Source organism: Lagopus muta, chromosome 1 (assembly GCF_023343835.1).
Source record: "Lagopus muta isolate bLagMut1 chromosome 1, bLagMut1 primary, whole genome shotgun sequence".
In the NCBI taxonomy this organism is placed as follows: Eukaryota; Metazoa; Chordata; class Aves; order Galliformes; family Phasianidae; genus Lagopus; species Lagopus muta.
The window spans coordinates 142,714,560-142,740,632 of NC_064433.1; the positions used below are offsets into that span (position 1 = coordinate 142,714,560).

A 26,073-nucleotide genomic window follows, 5' to 3' on the forward strand; every position below is an offset into this window, starting at 1 on the left:
GAAATAAAGAGCCATAATGAAAGTGTTAAGGAAAGAGACTACCCAATAGAAACAAGAATGCCAAAATACAAGCCAGGAGGTCTAAGGAGAATTTGTCTCCTTTTAATTTGCCTAATTAAAACCATGTCTGTTTCATTGATATTCTATGCAAGAAAGAAATTCTGGAAGTTCATGAAGTAATTGCTTGAGTGTCCCATAAGAGTAAAACTGTAATGAAAAAAAATCTGTGTATGCATAATACTTAGCAAAAACACAGTCAACAATGCCATCCATGATAAACCTTTACCTTCTGTATCTCCCCTCTCAGCTTTATTTGTAAGCTGAAGACTAGTTGTGTTTGTTAATTGCCATTCCTTACTCCCCACAAAGCACAGACATCACTCAAGGGCATTTGAAGAGCAGCTCAGCTACCACCTTGAGATCCACTGGGATTCATACCGTTCTCATTCTAGGAAATCAATACAGCACTTTCACTGGCCAAATGCACTGAAAGACCGAGGACAATAAATGTCCTGCACTTCCCCTCCTCTGTGTTGTAAATTTGGATATATAACACATACAGGTTATAATCTATGGAGGTTGTTAATTTATAGCCACAGAAATTACTGTGATTTTCCATCAAAGCTGTGGAATAGACTGTCTTTCACCCCTCATACACCAACCTTCAAGTAAATGCAGCACAACCATTTGTTTTATATGAGCTTCTAGACACGTTTACTATAATGCTGTGGTGATGTATATTAGGGCATGTATCTCAGCTATCAATTACTTCTGTGTAGGAATAGGAAGCCACTTCTACCTTAACTCTAAGCCTAAAACAGAAAGCCCACTGTATCAAATGTTATGTACATCTTGAGGTGTCTTCGAGAGTGGGTCCTAATTCTACAAAGGACAGGAAAGAGCCTCCATGTATAGGAAATGGCTCCACCAACAGCAGGAAAGCTCCATCTGGTGCCCTGGACTGCACTCAGACACAAGCCTGGGTCTGAACTTATCGCTGGCTTGTTCTTTTGTTTTGTTTTATTAAAACTGAAAATCACACAACAGCTAGAAACTTCTGCCATAACAAACCATTTTTGACAGAACACGAAGACCAAGGAAATATCCAGGCAAACTAAGAGGCAAAGGAATAGATACTTTGCTCCATGAGAAAAGTGCTTCCTAGAACTCTAGCCCAATTAGTGCCACTGGGGTGGATTCCAATGGACATTAAGGCAAGCAGTTTCAGAATTTGGCAACAGAATTTCTTGGCAACAATGGGGTCAATAGGAAAAGATCACAGAACATAGGAAAGCTATCAGTAGATCCTATGCCAGATCAGAGGAAAAAAAAAAAAAAAGATATGTGAAACTGTACCCTATCAAAAATAGGTGTTGACAACAAAAGAGTCTCATATTTCTTACTTTGATTCAATAAGATAACATATTACACAGAGTCATTAACATATAATTCAATTCAGGGTTTCTGCAAGGTTTTGATCATGAAAGGTCAACGAACAGTTTAAGAAGAACAGAACCTTTTCAATATTGGCTTAATATTCTATTTCTAGAACAACCATTATTACTTCTCATATGGATGAAAGACAGTTACTCCCCTTTATTACAGTGGTGTCTCCCTATGTTTGTTAAATGTATGTCAGAGATCTCTCTGTACACCTCCTGCTGCAGCCGAAGAATGGAACAGAAGTGTCACACTGCTCAACTTGATCTCTGCCATGTGGTTATGCTTTATGCACTAAAATGACTGGAATATCCCTGCAATCAGCTAGGTTAATTAACTCAAGTTTTCCTATTCCCCTCTATTGCTTTTCCTTTCATATTGTTCCTATCATTGTTTCTCCATACTTTAACCACTCACCTTATACAACTGAAATAAATCTTCTCCAGTATAATTAGCCATCGCTTGAAAACACAGCATTTTAAACCTGACTTCAACTTTTTCTCACACATATACCTTTAATTCTTCCAACCAAATAGCTCCTATGGCAGCATGAAGGCTGCAAAATAAAAAGGATTCACAAGATAAAAGCACCAGAAAGAACAAATAAGATCAGACCTGACATTTCACTTATAAGACCTTCTTCAAGCTACTGTAAAGTTGATCAAAGACAGTCCAATTGTTTTGTTCTATTGTTTCTACATCCAGAGAGGTGCCCACATGGGCAATATGTTACCTTTCCACCTCCAACTCATCAGATAATGTTTCCCAAACTATCATTGTCACTCAGATAAAGTCAAGTCCCTGCTCAGCTTGCACCATTAACCTTCCTCTAAAGATATCACTGCACTGGGAGATAATAGTATCCTTGTTTTCTAAATTTCAAGGGCAGCTTATCTGCTCTGAGGAAATAGTTGGGCATGCTGACTGTTTAAAATATTTAGTTATGTACAATAACCGTTCTTCTTTGAGATATTTGTGCTTACTACCATTCTGCAGGCATAAATACGCTATAGTATTGGAGAACACAGGTTTGGCCTCCACATCTAAGTTCTATATGGTTACAAACAGAACAGACTCACATTTTCCCTTAGCCCAGAATCCTTCAAGGATTTCTAGACATATTATTCCATTAAGTTCTTGTCTATTGTATTCTAAATTACTGGTGACTTTATATAACACCTTGGCAGGTATTCTAGAATATAATACTAAATTACTTTGCTTTATACTGAGATGTTACTAAGAGAGCTTAGTACTTGCAGAAAGTGAAAAAGTTGCTGTCTGTGCACCTTCCAAGAATAGAAAGATTTCTGAGAGAAGCTAACAATGGTGCATGCCAACAAGGTCACAAGAAGAGTTTGACTGTTTCACTTGCATTCCAATGCAGGCATTTACTGGTAAACTAGCTTCCCTTTTGAAATCTCTTCTTAGATCTTTCTGTCACAGGCAGAAATAATAAAAAACATATTTGTCCTTTGAACTGAAATTGAAAGAGCATCTTTCAATTCAAAAGGACTTGAAAAACTGATGTCTAAGATAGGTAAGTCTACCACAATTCAGAACTCACATCTAGCAAGTAAAGGAAAAAATATACTAAGAAAATTATTTCCCACCTGAGCTGAAACACAGAGAAATTTTGGGAAACAGTTGCAACTGTGTTATAGAAGTAACCTTATTCTGAAGTTCTCATTTGATACAATTCAAATCAAGGAACATAGCTTCACCTAAAACCTCTGAAGTAGACATAACCAAGGAGGATAAGCAGGCAGCTAGCAAGTTCTAAGTCACAGGTGTGCAACCTTTTGGCAAACCTGGGTTGCACTGAGGAATTATATTGGGAATAGAAAAAGGGCAACAAAAAAACATAAAACTAGTGGGATATTTGACCTTGTTTTCAAGAACTAATGCATCAGTGCCTCATAAGATGGAAATGGCTGCAATTGTTTGTGAGTTCCTTAGATTTTTTCTTCTTTTAACCTCATTTTACTTCTTCTGTGTGGAAACATTTGTTCACAAATGTATGTACTACCAAAAAGCAATGACGTGAATGAGGCATGACTGTGAAGTGACAGATATTTCTCTCTGGTACGATGGAGACATGATCAATTTTTTCTTTGAGTTGGATGTCTAATACCAACTGTATACATTCATATGAAAATCTGCAGATAATGTTTTAATATTGACTGAAAATGGAGTAGCAAATATATAAAAAAATTACGACTTTCTTGGATACCTTGAAACCTATTCTCAAATTGCTTTATCAAAACAGAAAGCACAGTTGCATATTTTTGTTGTTTACAAGACTGTTTAGCCAATGTATCAAAATGCGTGACATTTGCTCTACTTTATTTGCCATAATTTAAGTTTACCATAATTTAAGTTTTATTTCAAAGGCTGTTCTCGTTTGAAACGCAGCAAAGACAAGTTGGATTTGTGTGAAAAGACACATCTAACTCATTTACATGAGCTGTCAAATCCACCAAAATGCTAAATCTATGACCCATTTTACATCTTCATGTTCTGGCACAAATTTTCCTTCTGATTCTATAAATGATTTCATTTTATTTCGCAAATCATAAAGACTTCTTAGCATTTTACTCTGACTTAGTCGCCTTCCTTCAGAAAAGTAAATGATGCCCCCATTATCAGCATCCATACTTTCCAGGAATTCCTGGAATTGGCTGAAACACCAATTAAATACATACCACAAAACTAATTAAGAAGATATCACAAATTATTTTATACTTTTTGTGAGCTTGAAAATTACAAAATCTGTCAGTATCACACAAGTATTCTGGATATTTCTTCCACAGTGAATGTGTTAACTTATTAAGTTATTTTATGAAATTACAAAAGCTCAAGTTTAATCATTAATAAGAAAACTTGCACGTCTGTTTAATAACGAACATGTGTTCACAGGCACACCCATATATGTAGGTTGAAATATTATTGGCAGTCACTGTGTTTTACTCACCAAGCATTAAAAGCACATGGATCGTGCGATACGCATGGGTTGCAATTTGACTGAGTGCATGGCAAGCACAAGAGGCAGAGTTAGCACTTCAGCCTCCCCTCCACAGAATTCCACTGTCATCCAACAGTTTACATTCGAGTTACATGCAATCAACTCATGAAAAGTATTGCTGAAAATCATATCATAGTATTAAAAGTTTATGATCTTGTGGGGCTACCTTACTAGCCATCCAGGGCCACATGTGGCCTGTGGGCTACAGGATGGACTTGATTGTGGTGGATGATGATACAATCTTATGTGACAATACAGAACAGAATGGCAGGTGCTGTACCACCGTGAGTGGTAAGGCACTGGCACAGGCTGCCCAGAGAAGCTGTAGATATCCCATGCTCAGAAGCATTCAAGGCCGGGTTGGATGGGACCTTGAATAACCCAGTCTGGTGGGAGGTGTTCATACCCATGGCAGGCGGTCAGAACTGGATGGTTTTTAAGATTTCTTCCCACCCAAATCAGCCTATAACTCTACAAACAGGAAAGGCCTGAAATTATTAAATTGTACAGAGGTTTAACAGCAAGGATCCTGACATTAAGCATTTTGAGACACAATACTTAATTCAGTTCACAGTGGATCAGATGTTTGATCTCTTTGACTGCCACAGAGAAGGACAGTGCTAGGTGATAGCAGTGAACAGAAAAACATTTCAATGGCATTTCTCTGTAAGACCATTTCAGATAATTTAGTGGAAAGTCATAAGCATATTCAGGAAATTAAGGCTGAATGGACAGCCAATCTGAACTCAAAACCAGAAAATGTGGTTAAAACAACTAACTAAAACTAACTTTGGGCATCAAATAGAGCAGATTAAAAAAGTGCCTCTGATCAGCTGGACGTTCTTTCACCAAAGTGGTGAGGCAAAAATAAAATGCTTTAGAGAGCTTTTACAAGTCCTGAGATGGCTAGAAAGGACACTTGCTCTCAACAAAGTTAAGAACAATCCTTCGAGCTCCAGTTACTCAATAGGAAGTCAATTAAGATTCATATATATATATATACGTTCCACTGATCAATTCATTTTGAATTCATCGTGAATGTTCTGATAGGCTTTTAGGCTTTGTTTATCTACATGGGGATGATTCCTTTCTTAATTGCCCTACAAGACTGAAAAAATACAACAACAGCCTAACACTTTATTTTGCCAAAGCACACTGTCTCATAGCAACCATCTCCATAAAGGAACAGAGAGTTTGGGAGAGAAGGAACAAAAATTGAACCAAGCAACAACAGACAAATGTTGTTCACCTGTTGAAATTTCAACCTGTAAAGTGAAAAGCCAAAAAAATTCTGAAGTTAAAGTTGAAGACAAAATTCTTCTAAGTCACCAGAAGTTTTGTGCAGCTCTCAAAGTATGCCAGGAAACCTATGTTCTACACTAACTAAAAAACTGTCAGTGCTCAGACGATCTTACTATCTGTGCTTCATGAAACAGAGTAGGACAACCGACTTTGGTAAAAGGGAATAAGCAAAGTTTGTTAGTCTCCTATGTGAGACTGGAGGATTGATCCACTGTGAACACAAGGACTCTCTTAAATACTGTAAGCACATCAGGTTGCTAAAGAGCACCTCCTTAAAAGACGAGTGTGTTTGGGTTGGTTTTCATTTTAAAACAAGACAACTTCTCTGGGAAAACCAGAGAATCAAACTCAAAGTGATCCCATCAAGATATGTTTGATAGCTGCAGACTTAGCTTTGCTTAGCAAAATCATGAAGTTTATTTTCAAACCCCATCGGTCCCCAACAGTCTGTCTCTTAAAATCAGTTAGGTACATCAGAAAAAGCTAACACAGGCCTAAAGTGAATCAAAACACATTTGAGAAGAGGTCAGAGTTGTACAAAATACAAATAGCCTATAACATTCCTATCTCCTCAGCTTTATGCAATAAAATAAGGGGCTTTGACCTAGCTGAGAGATCTTAATGGCACCTATCACATAAAATAGGAGGGGAAAAATATATTAATAATCTAGCGAGGACAGCATACTTCCTCAAGAAAAGATGTGTCCAGGGGTCATTAATCAGTTAGGTGAAGTGAACCATCACTACTACCAAGAAGGATTCTGCAGTCAATTGCAAACAGCTGTAACACAGATGAGGCTTCCCAAGCTGTCAATAAAGGGCTGGGAAGGTTTAAAACAGTCAACAGCAGTGAGAAAGAAGAATTTTCATGCCAAATTTTGGAAGCTGTTGGCTTGCTCACACTCTTTTCTAGAGTTATAGAAAGTGGTAAGAAAACTGACTGGCAACTCCAACAGAGAAGCTCAACAAAGTTAAAAGGCTGATATTTCTGATGAAAGAAATGCTCTAGTTAGTCATGGTTGGCTGGTAATAGAAAGACATATCACTCCTTTCAATTCACCACAAGCATGGAGCATGAGCAGACAGCAACTTATATGTACTGCTGAGACAAAAAACTCTCCTAAGTGCTTAGGTATACATATATGCACACACATATTATACTGGGACACGAAGCCTTCATATTGCATAAACAAAAGCACAGTCAGAATCCTAGGCACGATACTTCTGAGAAATCCAGAAGAGCTACAGGAAGCAACAAAAGCTATTTAAGCATTTATTACTGGGTTTGCATCCTTGAATTCTTTTAAATTTAAAATCTAGGTCACACACAGTGCCAGTCCCACCCACAATGGTCCAACATTAACTTGGATGCTGCCTATAAATAAACATCAATTAAATCACATGCTTTCCCTCATATCCTAAATTGCTGCATCACATTTCTGTGCAGTAAAAATGTCAGACCCACTCCAACTGATGAATCCATAACGTAGGGAATTCCCACAAGTAGATATATACCTCTGTCTGGTTTTCTGAAATGAGAACTTCCTCCTACCTTTTTTTCTGCACATACTCTCTGATGTGTCCATCACACAATAGAGAACACGGAAAGACCATACCTTGCACAGAATCAGTGTATTTCAGTCCCATTTGAAATCTGTGAGATTAAGATCATTTAGGATCTATGTGTTACTGGACACCTACATCCATAATTCACTACTGTGAACAGTAGTAAAAGTGGTGTAGAGTATTTAGAACTATTCATTTCAAAATCGAATAAAAGCCCGCATTATCTGGCTCCCTGATAATTACTATAATAGTCAATTATCCAATTTACCATTTCTAAAGATCTCTATTCCAAATTTTATTTGGCTTCCAAATCCAAAAGCTGAATGGTAAAGGAAAGGAAAGTATCTCAGATGTATTAAGCAAGTCATTTCATATATTCCGTATATTTGACTGGTAAGATCCATATCTACTTTATACAAGATCGTGAAAAAATATAACAGAATATCATTTTTCTCCTTACAGAAGGACTTAATGAAGCAAGATCCAGCTACCCTCTTAAGTACATTATCATCATAGAATCACAGAATGGCCTGGGTTGAAAAGGACCACAATGATCATCTAGTTTCAACCCCAATGCTGCGTGCAAAGTTGCCAACTACTGGATCAGGCTGCCCATTACACTCAAATGCTATTGCACAATGTAATCAGCTTTCCAAAAGTCTTTTCAGTAACCATATAGCTGCACAGAGTCCAATATACATACCTTGGTGCTTCCTCCACAACTTTTTGATTTCTTCTTTGAATAGAGCACTCCCTTTCATTTAACCACAAGGCATTGCCATGTTTGTCTGCCAATACCTGAAATAATAACATGCTGCTGTTACTCCACAGATGAATGCATAAAGTCTTTCGACAATATACTGCTATAATACAGCACTCAATCACTTTTTTTTTCTCTCAAATTTAGAAATAATTACTGGGGAAAAATGCCAGCATAGAAAAATAGTTGTATACAAAATATTAGTTAAATGCTACTTCAAATGCTAAATAGGATTACTTTAAAGCCATTCTGTAGTTCATATATGTCAAAGAGCACTCATGTCTTGTGAGAGCTCCCAAACAAGTTCAGAATTGAACGAAGTCGGAAATCAGAAGACTGAAAAGTTACCACTTCGAGCCTCTAAAACTGTACTGCATACTGAAATACTCAGAATCATGTTGTTAAGCATTATTTTTTGTCAACAAAGGAGAGTAAAATCTTGAAGCATGTCAAATTTATCTCTTGAATTACAGACAAAAACTTTCAGAAATAACAGCTAATGGGTTTTTCTTAGTAGACTGAGCATCCTGTCTTTAATGAAAAACTTTTCAGAAACTGAAATCTTTTGTCAGAGAATAAAATTTGCTACTTCCTCAACATTTCCAATCAGTGAATTAGGAAATTGGTGATTTCAAGGACTTTCTCAAAAATGAAGCCAACTACAGTTGACTGCAGTTTCAAACCATGAAGGGGTTAAACATCCAGTCAAGCATCTAGATGCAAGTAGCTACATTATATGTCTGGAAAAAGAAGAAAAAAACACACGAGAATTCAGCATTCAACTGATTCTGCAATTTCAAGCTGGAAAGAAAAGAAAGGTACTCTATCACTTTATGAATTCTTCTGTACAGTGCAGCCATTTCAAGTAGGAGACAGAGTTTGAGGATTCAAGCAGACGTTTTCCCATCTTGTGATGCTGTACTCTATGCACTTATTCTTTGAACAATTTGTTTACTTGCAGACCACACCTGCTCCCTTGTTCCTTATAAAATTTTCCTTCTAATCCATTTTCTTCCATCTATCTTCCTGCTCTGATCTGCTGGAACCTGTGCCAATATTCATGCTTCATTCTTTAACATTGCAGTTCTACACTGAAAACAGACAAGGTAGAAAAAAAAAAATGGAGACAATCTTCTTCAAACTGTGTGAACTCAACCATATCTACTGACATTTGTGACAAAGAATCTGTATTATTCATTATTCCTCTTAGCACCACAGAGCGAGTATGGCACTAAGCAAGATGAATTCCTGCATCTATGACACCAATGTTTCCTGATGCGTGAATAATCTGAGTCGATGTAACTGAAAATGAGGCACTGATCTCATGAAGGTAACTTGTGCACTGTACAGCATCAGAGCCAGAGCGCTCTGCCTTCTTGCAGAATCCAACTTATCTTTTCCTTAGGAATTTCTTTGGGCTTCCACAAGAACTTTCTAGAGGAAAAATCGCTTAGAAAGAGTTCTACAAGAATGACACTACAAAATAAACATCAAGGGATTTCCTAAATGACAGATTATCCCAAAGGCCTCTTCCTTGACCTCTGGAAGGTTCAGCAGCAGGCAATGCCAGGGTACTCCAGTCAAATGCTACATTCTATAACAGGCTCCCCTACACATAAGAAAACCCAGCAGCATCTAAAGCAACTTCCCGTTCTAGTTCTAAATCATCCAGTCCAGAACTAAACACCACTGAGTTCTACAGAAACACACTTGGAAGAACAAAAGATTTTGTTCTTGTTGTTATCAAAACAGTGATTCTAGGGCATAGCATGGTAGTGGTAGGAAAACTGCTGCCTTGCAAGTACAATGATTCCTTGTGAGCACTTCTGCTCCATCACAAAGACTACAGTTTACATCAGACTTCAACCTCACTAAAACAGAAACTAGAAAAGTCCTATAACGTTCGATGAAATTAAGTTGATGTGCTTCTTCTCACTCTCCTCCTTCTCTCCAACTCAATGGAATAATATTTTTCAAGCCAACCAACCTGTAAAATTTTTCATTAATTTAATGACATTTCTTTTAAGAAGGACACAACCTGTACCTTAAAATAAATACTATTCCATTATTCCAGTGGTTTCACTGGATACTTATTTCATAAAACAAGTGTATTTCAGAAGACATTTACAGAAAATTGAGATCATAATCTCCAAAATAAAGTGAAATTCCAGTGCACGTCTCACTAAAAATGCAAGTAACAGCTATGGCATTTTGCTAAATGCCCTAATGTTCTTACAAGAGAATGACCTGCTATGTGGAGCTGTTATTAGAGTAGTTTATGTTATGTGCAGCTACACACGAAAATAACTAAATACAATGTACCATAACTTATTCTGTATGATTCAGCTACATTTTATTTCCAGTTTCAGGTCTGCTATTTAATCAAGTAATGGTTAGACGTTCCAAGCACTCTTACTTTAAACTCAGATCCTTTATGTCAGATATTTCAGAACAAGACTTCAAATCAGTCCAAGCATAAAGTCTATTTGGACTCTTTTTTCCTGTTGATTGTTTTAGCCTTTTCTCATGTTTTACAAAGTGATTGTTTTATAGCTAGACGCAGGAAACCCCTTATTTAACAATTTTAAATACCAACGCTTTGGAGCTATATGAGAATGTTAAAAAAAAGTTCTGTTTAAAAGTTACTGCTAACTTAATAAATATTTGGCATCTGGCCTTGAATTGTTTGTATATTCAGTAGTTTGAAAACGAACCAAGGTCAATGTCCTAAAGCTGATTAAAACGTAGTTAAAATGATACTCTACTATATTGTTACAAGGTACCATCAAAGTGTTTGTGTAAGGAAAACAACACTCCCTGTATCTTTCTTAAAAACAAAACCATACATTATTAATGGCATAGCTACACTGTTTAATACAGATGAAATTATTCGGTTGTTCTTAATTGCAATACTCCCCAGTTTTGAAGTAACCTTCATCTTAAACCCAAAGGAATCAAGACAGAATGCTAAATCTGGTCCCAGCTGATTAAAGAGTAGAGGAATCAAACCTTATCTAACTTTAGTCATCAAAGCATCAGTAGGAAACTGCTGAAGGTCTCTCTCTAAACAATGCAGAAAAAGGGGCACCTTCAGAAAGCTACGTATCCCTAATTTTCTCGGGCAGCAGAACTGAATCTCAGGAAGTGCGTAACTCTTTCCACTGACTAGAGAGGCAGCTTAGACAACTAGATTAGAACAAAGGGCTAGCTTTAAGAAGACTAAAAGAATCCCAAGCCAAAATATGTACTTTAGAATATTCAAGAAATCACTTGAGTAAACGATCACACTTGTCCCAGTTCAACTGAATTTCAAACAGTCCCTTGAAGACCAATCTCAAAAACGCATGAGGCAAATTTATTTCACTCTCCAAATTCACTCCAAATTTATCTTCAGTCACCCTGAAGGCACCTCTCTTTCATTCCATCTTCTTACCTAACTTAATTTTACATGCAATAAAGCATTTATATGCTAAATCTGTAAAGATGGACAGAAACGGATTATTAAGGTATACAGAGCTGTGTATTAAGAAAAGAAGAAACAAGGACATAGGTATCCAAAATCATTAGTCCTATCAAGACAGTAGAGGAAAATGCTCTAGCAGCCTGAGTTCCTTTGTAACTGAAGATTAGCACTGAAACTAAACATCCCCCATGTCTTTCCATGAATGAGAATAGGTTGGGTTTAAATATCATTTTTGCAGACTGTTTCTTCAATTTCCATGTGCCTTAAGTTAGTTTGTATGCACACAAGATCTAAACTGAAACAGGAAAAAAAAAGAAAAAAGAACATCAGGTTTGAGTGGGCACATATTTGGCAGGACAAAAAGTGTTGAATAGTTCTCTCCTACAAAACATCCTATGCTGTCAAATTCGTCGTCGTTTCATTCAGATATTGAGCTACGATCAAAAGAGTTCAGAATCTCATTGTAAAAAAATAACAGTAACAATACTGAAAAAAACCCTACATCATGCCACAATTTAGACTTTTATATTTTGGATAAGATTTAGTGAAATCTCTGTCATGAAAACTGACATACACCATACGAATTTCTTGTTGAGAAAGAAAATTTCAAAGCTATTGGCAGACTCAATTTAGTTGCATACATAAAATTAAATATATTCCAAATTAAAAAACAAACAAACAAACAAAACACCTTTATTAAAGAATCTGTCCAAAACAAACAAGTCTTGTTTTAAATTAGCAGAACTAGTTTAATGCAAGTTCCAGTAAAAGACAAACAGCAACTATAATCCAAAAAGTAGGGAGGATGTATCTGACTTTGAAGATCTATGCTCAAAATAATACAAATCCTTCAGAGTTCACAAACAGCATTAGGTATTTCAGATACAAAACTAGTATTCTACAATTTGCAAGAAAAACATAAAGCACTCCTTGCTCAAAGCACTGGAAACAGGATCCAAAGTTCAAACTTCAGCTCTCAGAACAGATACCTACAGTATCATATATACATATATATATATAATTTTTAATTTTTTTTTCCCCTCAATGAACTGAGTATGGTTCTTTGTCTTCCTGCTAAAGAAAGGCTAGAGAATCAAAACAGGAAAGCTGCATTGTGTATGATAGCCATGCAGTTTGAGCAATGGTTCAAGATACAGGAAAACAAAAGACTAGGATTTTTTTTAGCCTAATGTTTGAAAAAATATTCCCTAATGCTTAATCAAGTCCACCAAGTACCATGTTAAGGGTGGAAGGACACCACAGCCTCCTAAACTTAGTTACTTTAAAATACATCGCTGTTCTCCTTCTAAAATAAATTGCAGTACATACAAGAATTGTGGAAATAATCACTGAACTTGTCTTTTGCAGAAACAAAAAGTAGGGCTACTCAAGGAAATTACCACTGAAAACTCAATACTCAAGGTTTCTATTAGAACAGGTGTGACGGCAATCTAGAGAGCTCTTCTAAATGAAGAACTTGGAGTGCAATACACGAGCACTCTACACAGTCACACTGTCTTCCTTCCTGCTTGTAATGCCTCCATCATGAACTTTGATTGGTTTAGCAGTTCAAAGATTTTTAATTAAATAACAATAATAACAATACAAACCTGGATTTCTATGTGACGAGGGTTATCAATGAACTTTTCTATCAGTAAGCGATCATCACCAAAACTTGAAGCAGCTTCTTGCGATGAAAACCTAAAACCTTCCCTTAAATAACCAAAACAAAAAGAACAATATTTAATACATTAAGTCAAGTTCTGAAGCATGCAAGAAGTAATTATTCAAGTAATCTGTTTTCAGACAATGAACATACATTCAAAAAACAAGTGTAGCATTTGATTCTATAACGAATGTCTTTTTCCTTCTTCAGTTACACAGAAAACAAGACATGTTCAAAGTCCAGAGAATTTCAAAGTGATTATAAAAAGTCTGTGTTTACAACAGTTGTGCATTTTGCATTTGTATTTTCTTTTGAAGAAAACAGAAACAGCACATAAAAAACAATAGTTATAAAGTTCTTGTTATAGAAGTAAAAGTGAAAGTCATCACTATTTAAGGTGGTTAAACTACATTAACACTCAAGAATTACAGCGGTTGTGTATTAGTTTGATGAAATAATATTGCATACGTTGCAAATTCAACTACTGAACATACAACCTGAAAATTCAATACTTCACAGAATATATTTATGTATTACTATTTTTTCCCCACACTGAAGTACAACTGTTTTATACCATGCACATTCCAAATACTTCCCTCTGTTTTCTTTTTAAAAAACATCATTACTCAAAGATTATACAATATGGTAGAGCCACAAAATCGATCCAAGGGATGGAGCACCTCCTCTTTGATGAGGTGCTGAGAGAGCTGGGGCTGTTCAATCTGGAAGAGAAGGCTCTGAGGTAAGCCAATAGTGTCCTTTCAGTACGTAAAGGAGGGTGATAAGAAGGAAGGGGACAGACTAAAAGAGGAGGGATTTATACTGGACATAAGGAAGAAGTTTTTCTGCAGTAAGGGTGGTGAGGCATTGGCACAGGTTGCCCAAAGAGGGGGTGGATGCCCCATCAGAGACATTCAAGGTCAGGCTGGACAGGGCTCTGTGCAACCTGATTTCATTGCAGGGGGGTTGGACTAAATGACCTTTAGGGGTCCCTTCCTACTCAAACAATTCTGCTGTTATATGTTCACTGACTTCATTTTTCCTAGCAGAAAGATTATTTCCATGAGACATAATTGCTGGCAAGCAACTTAATGAACAGTTTCTAACTGAAATGTACCATAATCCAGGGGCCCAAAGATTCTACAGAATTCTATCTACAGGCTCTTTAAATGGTATACGAGTCCCATTTACATTGATACAAATAAAATGCTTGGGGTAAATTGCTGTGGAATCCCCTACTGAAATGCAGTAATCTCGGTATTTTCACCCTGAAAAGAACTATGGCACAACCGAATTGAAGTCTTTACTTCTCTCGACTGCAGACAATTTCGCAAACAAAACCTGCATAACTGAACTGTGGGACAGGGAAATGTACAGTATTTAGATTTTCATATTCAAGCATTCTTCTTCACTTTCTTTCAAAACTGCAAAACAATATGTTTTGTAATTTTAAGAGTGATTATTTTCAATGTACAATCTCTCATAAATTCATAGCTTAGTATATTAAATTACTTATTACAAAGGGACATTGATAACTGTGGATCTGTACACTAGCCAATCTGTCCAAAAAAACATAATGTGATGTAACAAGCAGTCATACAGATTTGGAGCCGTTTTAACTTCTATATCAAAGGTTCTGTTTCCTTTTGTAAGCATTCTATCAGACAGTATTATGCACAGTTGATTGTTTTTCCTTCACTGATGTGCTAATTAGAAATCTAATCTGCAGTACTTGTTAAAAAAAAAAATCAGGTGCTTAATTATCCAATCCATCTGTAAGTTTTTTTCAAATTACACGTAGCAGAAATTGCACAGGTATTCTGACCTGGTCTGTATTTTACAGGTCTGTGCAAACATGCTCCCTCTGTTATCAAATTACTATAAATACTCTTAACCTTCCTTAAAAAGGTTATCCTAACAAAAAGGAGATGGTCTGATCCTCTACGAATATAAGAAAAAGTTTAGAGTAGAAGAGAACTCACATTTGAAGCATTGCCTTTTCCACAAACAACAGCCCCTTGAGACTCACAGCAATCCCACTGGAAAGCCCCACTACAAGTAAGATGCTCCTCACACAGCACCGCCACAGACTGAAGCCCTCAGCAAGCTCATAGATATCTTACAGTTCACAAGAACAAATGCAGAATCCTGTACCTAGCACAGACTAATCTCCCTGTATCAGCACAGGCTGAGGAGCTGACTACCAGATTAAGATCCCTAGCATCACAGTTCACAACCCCCAAGTCAGCAGTGTGCTCTGACAGTGATGAGGTCTAACTGGATACTGGGCTGTATCAGCTGCAGCAGAGCCAGTAGAAGCAATGGTTCCCCTGGAATTACTCACTTTCTTTCGTTCTCTTTCATTCATTGCACTAGACAATAACTGAAATGCTACATCCAGTTTTGGACCCATCTAGAACTAAAACAATATCAATAAGCTGAGATGAGGTCAATGGGGAGCCAACAAGATGGGTAGACCACACAAGGAGAGGCAGACTGCACAAGGCTTGTTGAACCTGGACAATAGAGGCAGATCTTCAAAGGGACTGTGAAATCTCACCTTTCCAAGACCCAACTAGAAAAATCTCTAAGCAGCATGCTTCAAATTCAGTGCTGACTCAGTTCTTATCAAGAAGTTTGATGAGAATTTCTACATCCCTTAAAACATGAATGACTCAATGAGGAAGAACAGGATGTCTTCCAGGTTTCCTCTCTCCCTACAGCACAGTTATTCATGCTAAAACTTAAGCTATTCAGAAGTACTTATTGATCCTGCCACAAGCTTTCCTGTGTTTGTCTGAAATGAGATGGCTCTTGTCACTGTTTTGCATTCAGCTACAAGAGCAGCACTGCTACTTTATTTAAAACAGTCACTTTATTTGGAAGCAGACTGACTTCCAAATAGTTAAAAATTGCACTCATCATGTAATATTTCTGTTTGCAGTATCAGGAAATAGTGAAAGAAAATAGTCTTTTCTTGAGGCCAGAATTTGAAGGGACATATTTAAAAACAGATGTTTTATAATCATTAGTACAGTAGAATCCTTCTAAAATATAACCAGTAAGACATGCAACCAACGCTTCAAATGTTGTCTGAGTTTGCACTAAATACAAATCACTCTATTGCTTCAACTTGACTCCAAATTAAATTTTAAAAAGTTAAATGATCTGATCACAGCAACTTACATAAATGATTATTGATGCAGTCGGTACGAAAACCTATTTTTAAAAATGTTTTAGGTGACTGCTTGTCACTCATCCAGTCTCACTTCTTCCCTTCACCTGAATACTTCTACAGTGCATATCTGGTCTAGACTGAAGGCCAAACCTATACACACTAATTTCCACAGAGCAATCTGTAGGCCAAACACTTGTAAGAGAGCATAGTGCCCATTTTCTTTTTTTAATTAGTGTACATGCAAGATTTCAATAACTAGAAAAAGTTGAGACAAAGAGGAAGCACCACAAAGCTCCAAATTTCTCAAAAGGGAATCATTAGAAGATAATTCAGCACAAATTTCCAACTCGATGACTACCGTGTTTGCAGCTGAAGTTTCTAACTAGAAAAAAATATAATTTTTATCAATAAATTTTTGGAATTGAACATATGGATAAGCAATCCCAATGCAGTGACTTCTGATCCTGGAACTATATGTTCACCTAAATACCTTTGTACGTAACAATCCATCACAACCTTACCCCAAAACTTTGTCCTTTCCTAAGAACAGGTTTAGTGTCCTAAAGTGAAATCCTTTTCAAAGTTTGCACCAGACCATTTGAAGCCGTGAAGCCAGAGACTTAGTTATAAGTGCGAGTGTGAAATTGTTTTATAGTGCGAGTTTTATAATCATGGAAGCCTTTGAGACAAGAGGTCTGCTGGGACCTGACGGGACACCTGTTTTGACGGGGGGAACATTTCTTGGCTCATAATCTGGCAAGATTGATTGAGGGAGATTTAAAATAAGATCTGTCAGAGAGGGGGGAATTTGAACAGGAAAAGAAAATATATGACCTCTGGAAGCAAGGTCAGACTCCATAGGGAGATTACAGAACTGCAGTTCACATCTGCAGGGAGAAAATAAGAAAAGATAAAACCTAGTCTAAGTTGATACTGGCCACTGTAGTGTCAGAAAACCAGACAAAGGCTGTTTTAAGTATGTTCACAGCAAAAGCAGGCCTAAATAAAACACAGGACTAATACTTGGTGCAAATGGTCATCTAACAAGAATGAGGAAAAGGCAGAGGTATTCAATACCTTTTTTGCCTCAGTTTTAATGTTAACAATGGATCTTGGGCTGCCCACTCCTCTGAATTGGAGGACCATGAGTGGGACAGACATGATGGGAAGTGTGGGAACAGCACAAATCTGCACTACAGAAGGTTAGGACTGGACATGAAGAAAAATTTCTTTACTGTGAGAATGGTCAAAAGCTAGAAAGGGCTTTCTAGAAAGGCCATTGATGACCCATGCCCATCAGTGTTCAAGGGCATTTGCACAATGTCTTCAATAACACTTCAACTTCAACTTTTGGCTAGTTCCAAACTGGTCAGGCAGTTGGACTTCATGACTGTTGTAGGTCCCTTCCGACTGAATTATTCTATTCTCATCACAGAATCATAGAATGTCAGGGATTGGAAGGGACCTACAAAATCAAAAGATCATCTAGTTCAACTCCCCTGCCAGAGCGGGAACACTTTGATTAGACACACCTAGGTATTTGGAAACATATATTTTGGTAACACCTAGTATTTGGAAAGCACTTTCAGACTGGGATTTCTAGGATACAAGTATAGGAGGTCTTTATATACCAGAACAAATAATAAATAATAAATAATAAATAATAAATAATAAATAATATAATAACAAACAATAGAGAATAAATATGTCTAACTCTAGCAATACAAGAAAATTTTATAAAAATACAGTAGCAGAACTTCAGGCATCAGTTTCTTTGGCTACACATACAAACCTTAATTCAAGGTAAACTGCTCTTCAGAAATCAGGATTTCATTTTCAATACAATTTCAACTGTGTATCTATTACTTAAAAAAAAGGGCATCCTGAATTCACCTAATCCAAACCAAGATAACGCTATGGGAATACATTAGAGTGATAATAAGGTTATTTTAATTTCAGATCTGTATTAGTGGCATTACCTGCATATAAAATTTCACACTAGCACTTGACTCAAAATTAGAAGAAAAAAGTGAATATAAGTGAGATATGAAGAAATCAAGAAATATAATGGCAGGTATCCCCGAAGAGAGGAAGAGGAACATGTCAGCCTTCCATAATCACACACTCTTGAAGAGCTATTTCAAGAAAAGTTACAAGTAGAATAAAACAGTATTCTAGCACTTCTGTTTAGAAATACGAACTGAATGTGGTGGAAATCTTAGATATAGCAGGAGTTATAACTCATAGAGTAATCCAACAATTTTCAGTACCTGGGCTACTTAAGAGATGTGAAAGAAGCACTAGTAAGTTACCCCCGTGAACAGTTCTGTAACAACACGAATTAGGTCAGTCAGGTAGGTCTTCTACCTTTCTGTTATTTACGTGTTGCATCACCATTACATTATTAAGTTCTGTCCACAGCCAACTTTTTTTTTTTCCCCCCCAAACAGCATTTGGAATTCATCCCATTTGGCAACACCGAAGCCAGTTTCCACATCAAAATACTACCAAGAATCCTCCATAGTCATCTTGGATGTAGGAGCCCTGAAATTCATTCAGATACCGGTTTCTCAAGTCTGCCAATGGCAGAAAAACAGGCTTTGGGGCATTCTTCTTGGGTTTTTGGTTGTTTATGTTTTTTTTGTTTGTTTGTTGTTATTTTTTGGTTGGTTTTTTGTTGTCGTTGTTTTAAGGATTTTGATTCAGCAAGAAAATGTCAACAACTTTATATGCATTACAGCTGTCTGATAACATCCTGCCACTAATAACTTGAGTCACCTTCAAAATGCTCAGTCAGATGCTCCGCTTCATTTACATGGAAAGGAAAAACCTTAATTTTATAAAGCAATTAATGGACATACACAACAAACCATTTAAAACCCCACATATTTTTTCAAATTCTATTTCACATGTAATTAAGACTTTTCTATCATCAGTTCTCTTAATCAACAACTTCTGAAACAAGTATTTTGCCACATTCATTTTGCTTTCATCACCACCCACCTTTAGCTATTAAAACAAGCATTGATATAAGATCAGTGACTACCGTTGATCTACAACTCCATGTATGTGTTCTCATAGCACTTTAATACTATCCAATAAAATTACACTGTAAAAATAAAACTAACGTGACTAAGCTTTATCTCTGTTTTCAGGTTTTGAGACAGGTCCAACAACAAAAAATAAATAATCGATAGAGAACAAAAAAACCATGCCAGAGAAATTACACAGACAACTAAAAATTAAACCAATGGAAACTCCAAGTACACTTCAAGCTCATTTCATCCTGTGGAAAGAAAAACATTTAGAAAGAAATTTTTTAGAAAAAAATTTAGAAAGAAGTTCAGATTAAATAGGCTTTTTTATTACACATCTTTGAGAAATCCTACAGTGAGTTTTTTGTAACAGTGGCACAAGAGGTTGAAATCAGGCTCTTTACTGTTGTAACATCAGAGGAGATCATAAAACATATCCAATCAGTAAGGAGTATCCTAAAGGGTTAAGGAGTCAGAAAAGCATTAAAACATATGAAAGTGTGTGTTTAAACCAATATTCAGTTTCAAACAGGCAAAAGCACAGCATTTCACAGAGACAAATATTTTAAACACAGAATTATGCTACTGGAGCACATTCTGGAAACACTGTTTCCAAACATGAATAATCAGTCTCATCAACTTTAACAGAGCTAATGGCTCACATTAATGTTTGTGAAGCAGGGCCAATAAACATTCTACTTAACACAATTAATACATCAGCATTCTGGAAAGCATACAGCAAAATACTATTTACAGTGCAAATTTACAGTCTGACATTGGATTAAAAAGGCAGTTGCAAGGGCTGCATTTTTACTCAAAATAATGGGCCGTGTTTCACGGTTTAAGCAAAAATAAATTTAAAATGTACCAAAATACACCACTCACTCTACCAAAAGGAGGAAAACAAGTACTACCCAGTTTCTGTTTAACATTTCATATCTGCTCAACTGTCAGCACACGGTGGCTTTATGGGACTTCAGTAACTGCAGCATTCATCAAGGCAAGCTTTTGGACAGCATCTCACCTGGTCTCTTCATCATCCCAAGCGATTCGCATGCCTTTCCCACCACCACCTGCTGAGGCCTTGATCATGACAGGGTAGCCTAACAGCGGGGAACAATTAGACAGAAGTTCAAACTTTGATCAGTTGGTCATAGAAACATGACAACTGACCACATGTCCGATAATGCCAGTAGACAATAACTTCGTTTATTAAAATGCTTCTTGTTTGCAGAGAGAGGAGAGGTTTTTCTTTCCAAGACTTAGCTGTCAGTGCAGTGATTTCTAAAGCCACCAAAAAGGTTGCTTTTTCTACTTCATTTATAGCAAAAAAACAAAACCTGAATGAATTATTCCCAAACAACAAAATATTTCATGAATAAAAACACTTGACCTTTTTAAGCTCATATTCTTCAGAAACAGAAAGTGGTTTCTTTGCTACAGCACAAATAAAATGTCTCTGTGATAAAAAAAAGAACTATTAGCAAGAATAAGCAAATCTTCATCAACTATTGATCAAGAGGTTCAGAAACAAGTAAACTGTACTTAATTCAACACTTCTGGAGCAGTCTGTTTTAAAGAACAGAGCATCTCCAAAGAGCTGTGCTGCTCAGATACCATGCAGTACGCATCAGAAACATCGTAAGCATTGTGTAATTATTATCTAAAAATAAAGCATTTTTTTCCCAGCCTGACAAGTAACAAAAAAGTAAGCAGCATAAATCTAACTGTGCATAACCAGTAATGTTTCACTTTTGCAACACGATATCTTAATAGGTGTGAGTCAGGATCTTAGTTTTTTGAAAGCTAAAAGAAATATAGTACCAAACCATATAGTTTAGAAGCATATTTAGTAACGATTGTATATCCTGTAGTACGGCATGCTTGGAATTCAAAACAACTTCCTAAAACTATCTCTCATTCATATCAGCAAACTTCACCTTTCTCCCAAGTGTGAATAAGGGAACTTGAAAGTTAAGGATATGCCTAGAAAGCTTTTGATGTTTCTATGACAGCCAAAATATTCCTTATACTTTTGGTCCCCAATACCATTAATGAAAATCATAAAATTAAGCCAAACAAACGACCAGCTGTTATTGTCTGACAAGAAAAAGCCAGCCAGTCCATGCAAATTGAAAATGATTCCTAAATAAGGCTTGGGAGGACATTGTGGGGACAGAAAGGGACATCTGAATATAGTTCCCTAATAGAAACGGTCACGTCTGCTGTCACATGCTTAACTAATGCTTACAGCTTTTCTGAAATGTAGATCTACTCACACCCTGTCAAGAGGCAGTGATAAATCCTTCCCATCTCCTCTGCAAAGTCATTTAAAGGAAGGAGGTTCTTAGGAGGCATTTAAAAACAACAAGATCTGGAAATATCTTTGCTTAAAAAGACTGAAGTGGACTCAAACAGAAAGAGACATGATACAAGCATAAGAAACAAACGCAGGAGTATTAACTGGAAGGCAGGAAAGCAGAAACAGAACAAGAGAACGTTGAAGGTAACATATAGCCATATAAAGGCACAAATCCCAAGTTTACATAGGCAGGGATAACCAAAACTCTGTAAAGCTTCATGCTTTAGAGTCTAAAGTAATCTTTACTCACTAGGTTTATAGTAAAGACCAAAGAGAACCATTCGAGGAAGTCTGCTAAACAGTGTTACATTTTCCTCTCAAGCTGCCCACAGAGGGGGACAGGATTATTCAGACTACAGCAGGTCTGATCCAGAGTCTTATCAATGGTTTCTAAGGCCTCTATAAATTCAGAGATAAAATGGCATGCACACAGCAGCTCTAGATTCCATGCAGAAACAGTGAAGTCCAATTCAACTTCATGAAATGCAATATATACATCATCTACATTAGAGCAGTTTATCAACGTTATAGTTATTTTTCCAGACCCGTGGTAACTGCCACACTACTGGACAATCTTGAAATAATGCAAAAAGCAATTTCTGTATGGTTTTCAAGCAAGAAGTGAGATCTTAAGTGAATTAATACCACCCAACTTGCAGCACTTATGGTAATGCTATGATTCTGTCCAGCTCAGAATGTTTGTGAATTCTGAAATAAGCATGGTTTTAAGCATTATTATGGCAAATGCATTATGGCAATTTCCATCATGTAATCTATCTTATTCAGTGCTACATCACATCACTTATGCTAACAATTTCAGTTTAACAGAATTAGTCTCTCAAGCAGTATGTAGATTTTAATTCTGCAAGTAACATCTAGTTTTAATTTACTGTTTCTCAGTTTCAACAGCAAAATAAGTACGCTGCCAGTGAGTTTTGGTAAGTATATAACAGAGAATATCTAAGTTTATATATCACAGCTCATTTCGTTAAACTATCAGACAATATTCAAGGGCCTGTGGTATTAAAACTAGTTTCAGGAACACTTAAGCATTTCTTTCCCCCACCACAGCCTTATGCATATCGATTACACGTTGATCACACTCATATGCCAGGCAATTAAAGATTCCAGAGAGTCATGGGGGAAAAGCAAAAAAAAAAAGAAAATCAAAGCATGGTTTGGTTTTAAAAAGATACATGCTGCTTTTTAGGATGAAAAGGAAAAACTCTTCTGTAAAAGATGAGAATTAGCCAGCTTCCTCAAAATATGGGGATTTGAGCTTAGCTAGACATAGCTGTTCTTTGATTGATACCAAAGACTGATCTGTCCTAAGCCAAGGAAGGTCTCATTGTGAATTTAAGCTTTGCATAGTTATTGAGTACATGATGCCAGGATCAGGAAATGTTGTTCATCATTCTCCTGACCACTTCTGCACTACTCAGCAGCAGTCAAAATTGCAGGATTGGTTGGAATCATTGTGGGAAGAGAAAGGCAAGCAAACAAATGTTAATATCATTTGTAAGAACCCATAAAAATATCAATACATTTCCTTACAAACCAGACACTTTTTGAGACAGTGTTAAGTTTTCACAACCCTTCTTTAAAATAAGCACCAACTTACATAAGTTCAATTGATTCAGAAAAGTAAACTTTACAAAGTTTCATTGATGATTTAGAAATCAAGAAGCTGGCAGCTTTTAACATATAACTAATAAATGGAAAAAGCAGCATGGGAAAAGAGCCAGAGTGATTAAGCATGTGAGAAGTGATAACAAGAAAAGAACAGCTCACGCAAAGAAGAAAAATACAAGAGCGACTTTAAGAAGGAGCCTCTACAGCAGTGTGCCTGAACCTCTCCCAGTACCTGTCTTAGCCTGGTATCTTGGCAGCATTCATACTTGACAACTTGGGAGAACATATCTCAAATGGGAGGTGAAAGGTAGATTTTCTTCACCTGTACTTATAAAATTCTTGTTAAAGAATTATAAAAGGCAATGCGTCTCAGCCCTCATGTCACTTTACTGCTACTGGATCTTTGGCCAGAAAGCAGAAAAAAACAGTGGCAGTGTGAGAACACTAAACAATGTTTTAGAGTTTTAAGTAATGATCCACAATGAATTAATATATATATATATATATCTTTAAGACTCTTAAAATACTTAGGCCCTACATACGTTAATGTAAAAATAATCCTAAAGTATTCAATAATTGAGTGTCTTGTCATATACACAGGACATTATACACCCAGAGACTTACAGAGAGTTTAAATTCATCTTATTTTAGAACCCCTGAAATTACTAATCATTTGGCTTGTCTCTGGATCTGTGATCACGATGAGAGTGAAGGCTAATGAAACTGATCAGTCAGTCACAAGGGTGAAAACAAGCTAGAAGGGACAAATTTCATTCACTACATGACATCTACTTTTTCATACAGTGGCTTTAGAATTTTCTATCTAAAAAAAAATACACCACCCAGGCATCTGTAATCAACTTTAATATCTGCAGATTTAAGATTGCCTTGATATAATGACCCCCAAAGTGCTGCTTGATATCAAAAATAGGAACCAGTCAATAGAACACTAGAAGTTAGAAAAAAATTAAGCAAGAATTAACTTTAAAATGCACCTAGGAAGCCATCAGATGCCTTTCTACATAAAAGAATTGAAGGTGATTTGAAGGAAATCTTAAAAAAAAAAAAAAAAAAAAAAAAAAAAAAAAAAAAAAAAGTAAACTGACCACAGCAATGAAACTGAACCATATAAATTCATAGTACAATACACGTCTTTTTATGCACTAAAAACAATTTCATTTGCCAGTTCTCCTAATAGTTTGACTGATAATCTCTTCCTTTTGTTTCTGATGGCGTGACGGTGATCAGTCATTACCTGATTTCCCAAAAGGGGCAAAGGCTGACCCACAGAAATGCTGAGTTTGGTGGTGTTGGCCCACCAGGCAGCCAGGCCCACCACGAGAAGCTTCAGCATAGTGAACTCGAGCAGGCTAAGAACGCAGCTTACACTCAGACTGGAAAAGTGTTCCAGTGGTGAAGGATCGTCTGCAGCAGTACAAGTCCCAGTTTCTATTTGGCAGTAAGGCACAGACATAGCTTTTGGCACAGCAGAGATATATTTCAAGTGGGTTCTTGGAACTATATATAACAGATGAACTTAAATAGCTTCTTATGGCTACTGTCTCTTCACAAGAAGATGCAAAGAAAAAATTAAAACCAAGAGAAATCTATTAATGCACTGAATTCTCCTTGTGGAAAGCATTTGAGAACATGTGTAATTTCAAGCATATGGTTAAATATTTTTGAAAATATTAAGCTCTACTTAATAAAAGCCAAAACTCATTAAGCACATATTAAGGTTCATCAAAACAAGTCCCAGCCAGTTTGCTGGTTGCTCTTTTTGTCAGTCTTTAAGATGTTCAGAAGCTGAGCAGTGACTTTATTTTGGAAAGCACAGAAGAAAGGACGGTGGTGTGGGAGATATTCATGTTAGGTGCACTGCACACAGCGATGAGGAATAAGGATCATAGCATCATCGGTGTCAGCCTCCGTATCAGGAGAAATACACCATGCTTAGCTTCTGTAAAAAGAATACCATGTCCAATTGCAGATAGATACAGTTTGAAATAACCCCTTTAGCCAGATTATTACCCCATATTATATGCATTCCACAAATCATGGCTGCACTTGTTCTGTAAAGCTAAAATGTGATGGTTAAAGAGACAGGGTGATAATATCTAGATTCTTCCAGCCTTATAGGCAACAGGGAACTTAAGCACTATTAAAACATTATTTGTTCTATAGGGATTACTTATTACACATACAATTTAGTCAACCATGTCTGCTGAGAGGCACACAAATCCCACCATAGCTAATTTAAGAACTTACCAATTTCCCTTGCAATTCTGACAGCTTCATCTGCATCCTGTAAAAGCAGGAAATGAGACCCAACGTTAATCCCATCAGCCATTGCACTATGTCCTCGGGGCAGTCATATATTGCACTACTGTCTCCTCTGATTCATTTAATGTTTGATTTTACAACCTTCTGACCCTTTTCAGCCAGAGGAATGTAAAATTAATACCATAAGTGGAATGTAAATTCTACCTCATCATTAGTATACTGAGAAACTCAAAGCAATGAGGAATCAGCTGACAGGAAACACAGACGGGATTGCAAAATGATTTTCTGCAGTTGTTGGAATTTAATGCTAGAATTTAGAAGTTTACAATCAATAATGGTCCATAAATTAGATTGTTAAAGTTTG

At 36.6% G+C, this 26,073-nt stretch overlaps 1 protein-coding gene across 1 annotated transcript in view; it reads right to left on the reverse strand.

The window, feature by feature from the left end:
• PCCA (propionyl-CoA carboxylase subunit alpha) overlaps positions 1–26,073 on the reverse strand; it is a 265,701-nt gene that overhangs the window by 158,979 nt on the left and 80,649 nt on the right. The window contains exons 8-11 of the mRNA XM_048933195.1: positions 25,695–25,731; positions 20,457–20,535; positions 13,164–13,266; positions 8,034–8,128 (exon numbers count right to left, since the gene is read on the reverse strand). Coding sequence (XP_048789152.1) covers positions 8,034–8,128; positions 13,164–13,266; positions 20,457–20,535; positions 25,695–25,731 — 314 coding nt within the window. The remainder of the gene's footprint in view (positions 1–8,033; positions 8,129–13,163; positions 13,267–20,456; positions 20,536–25,694; positions 25,732–26,073) is intronic.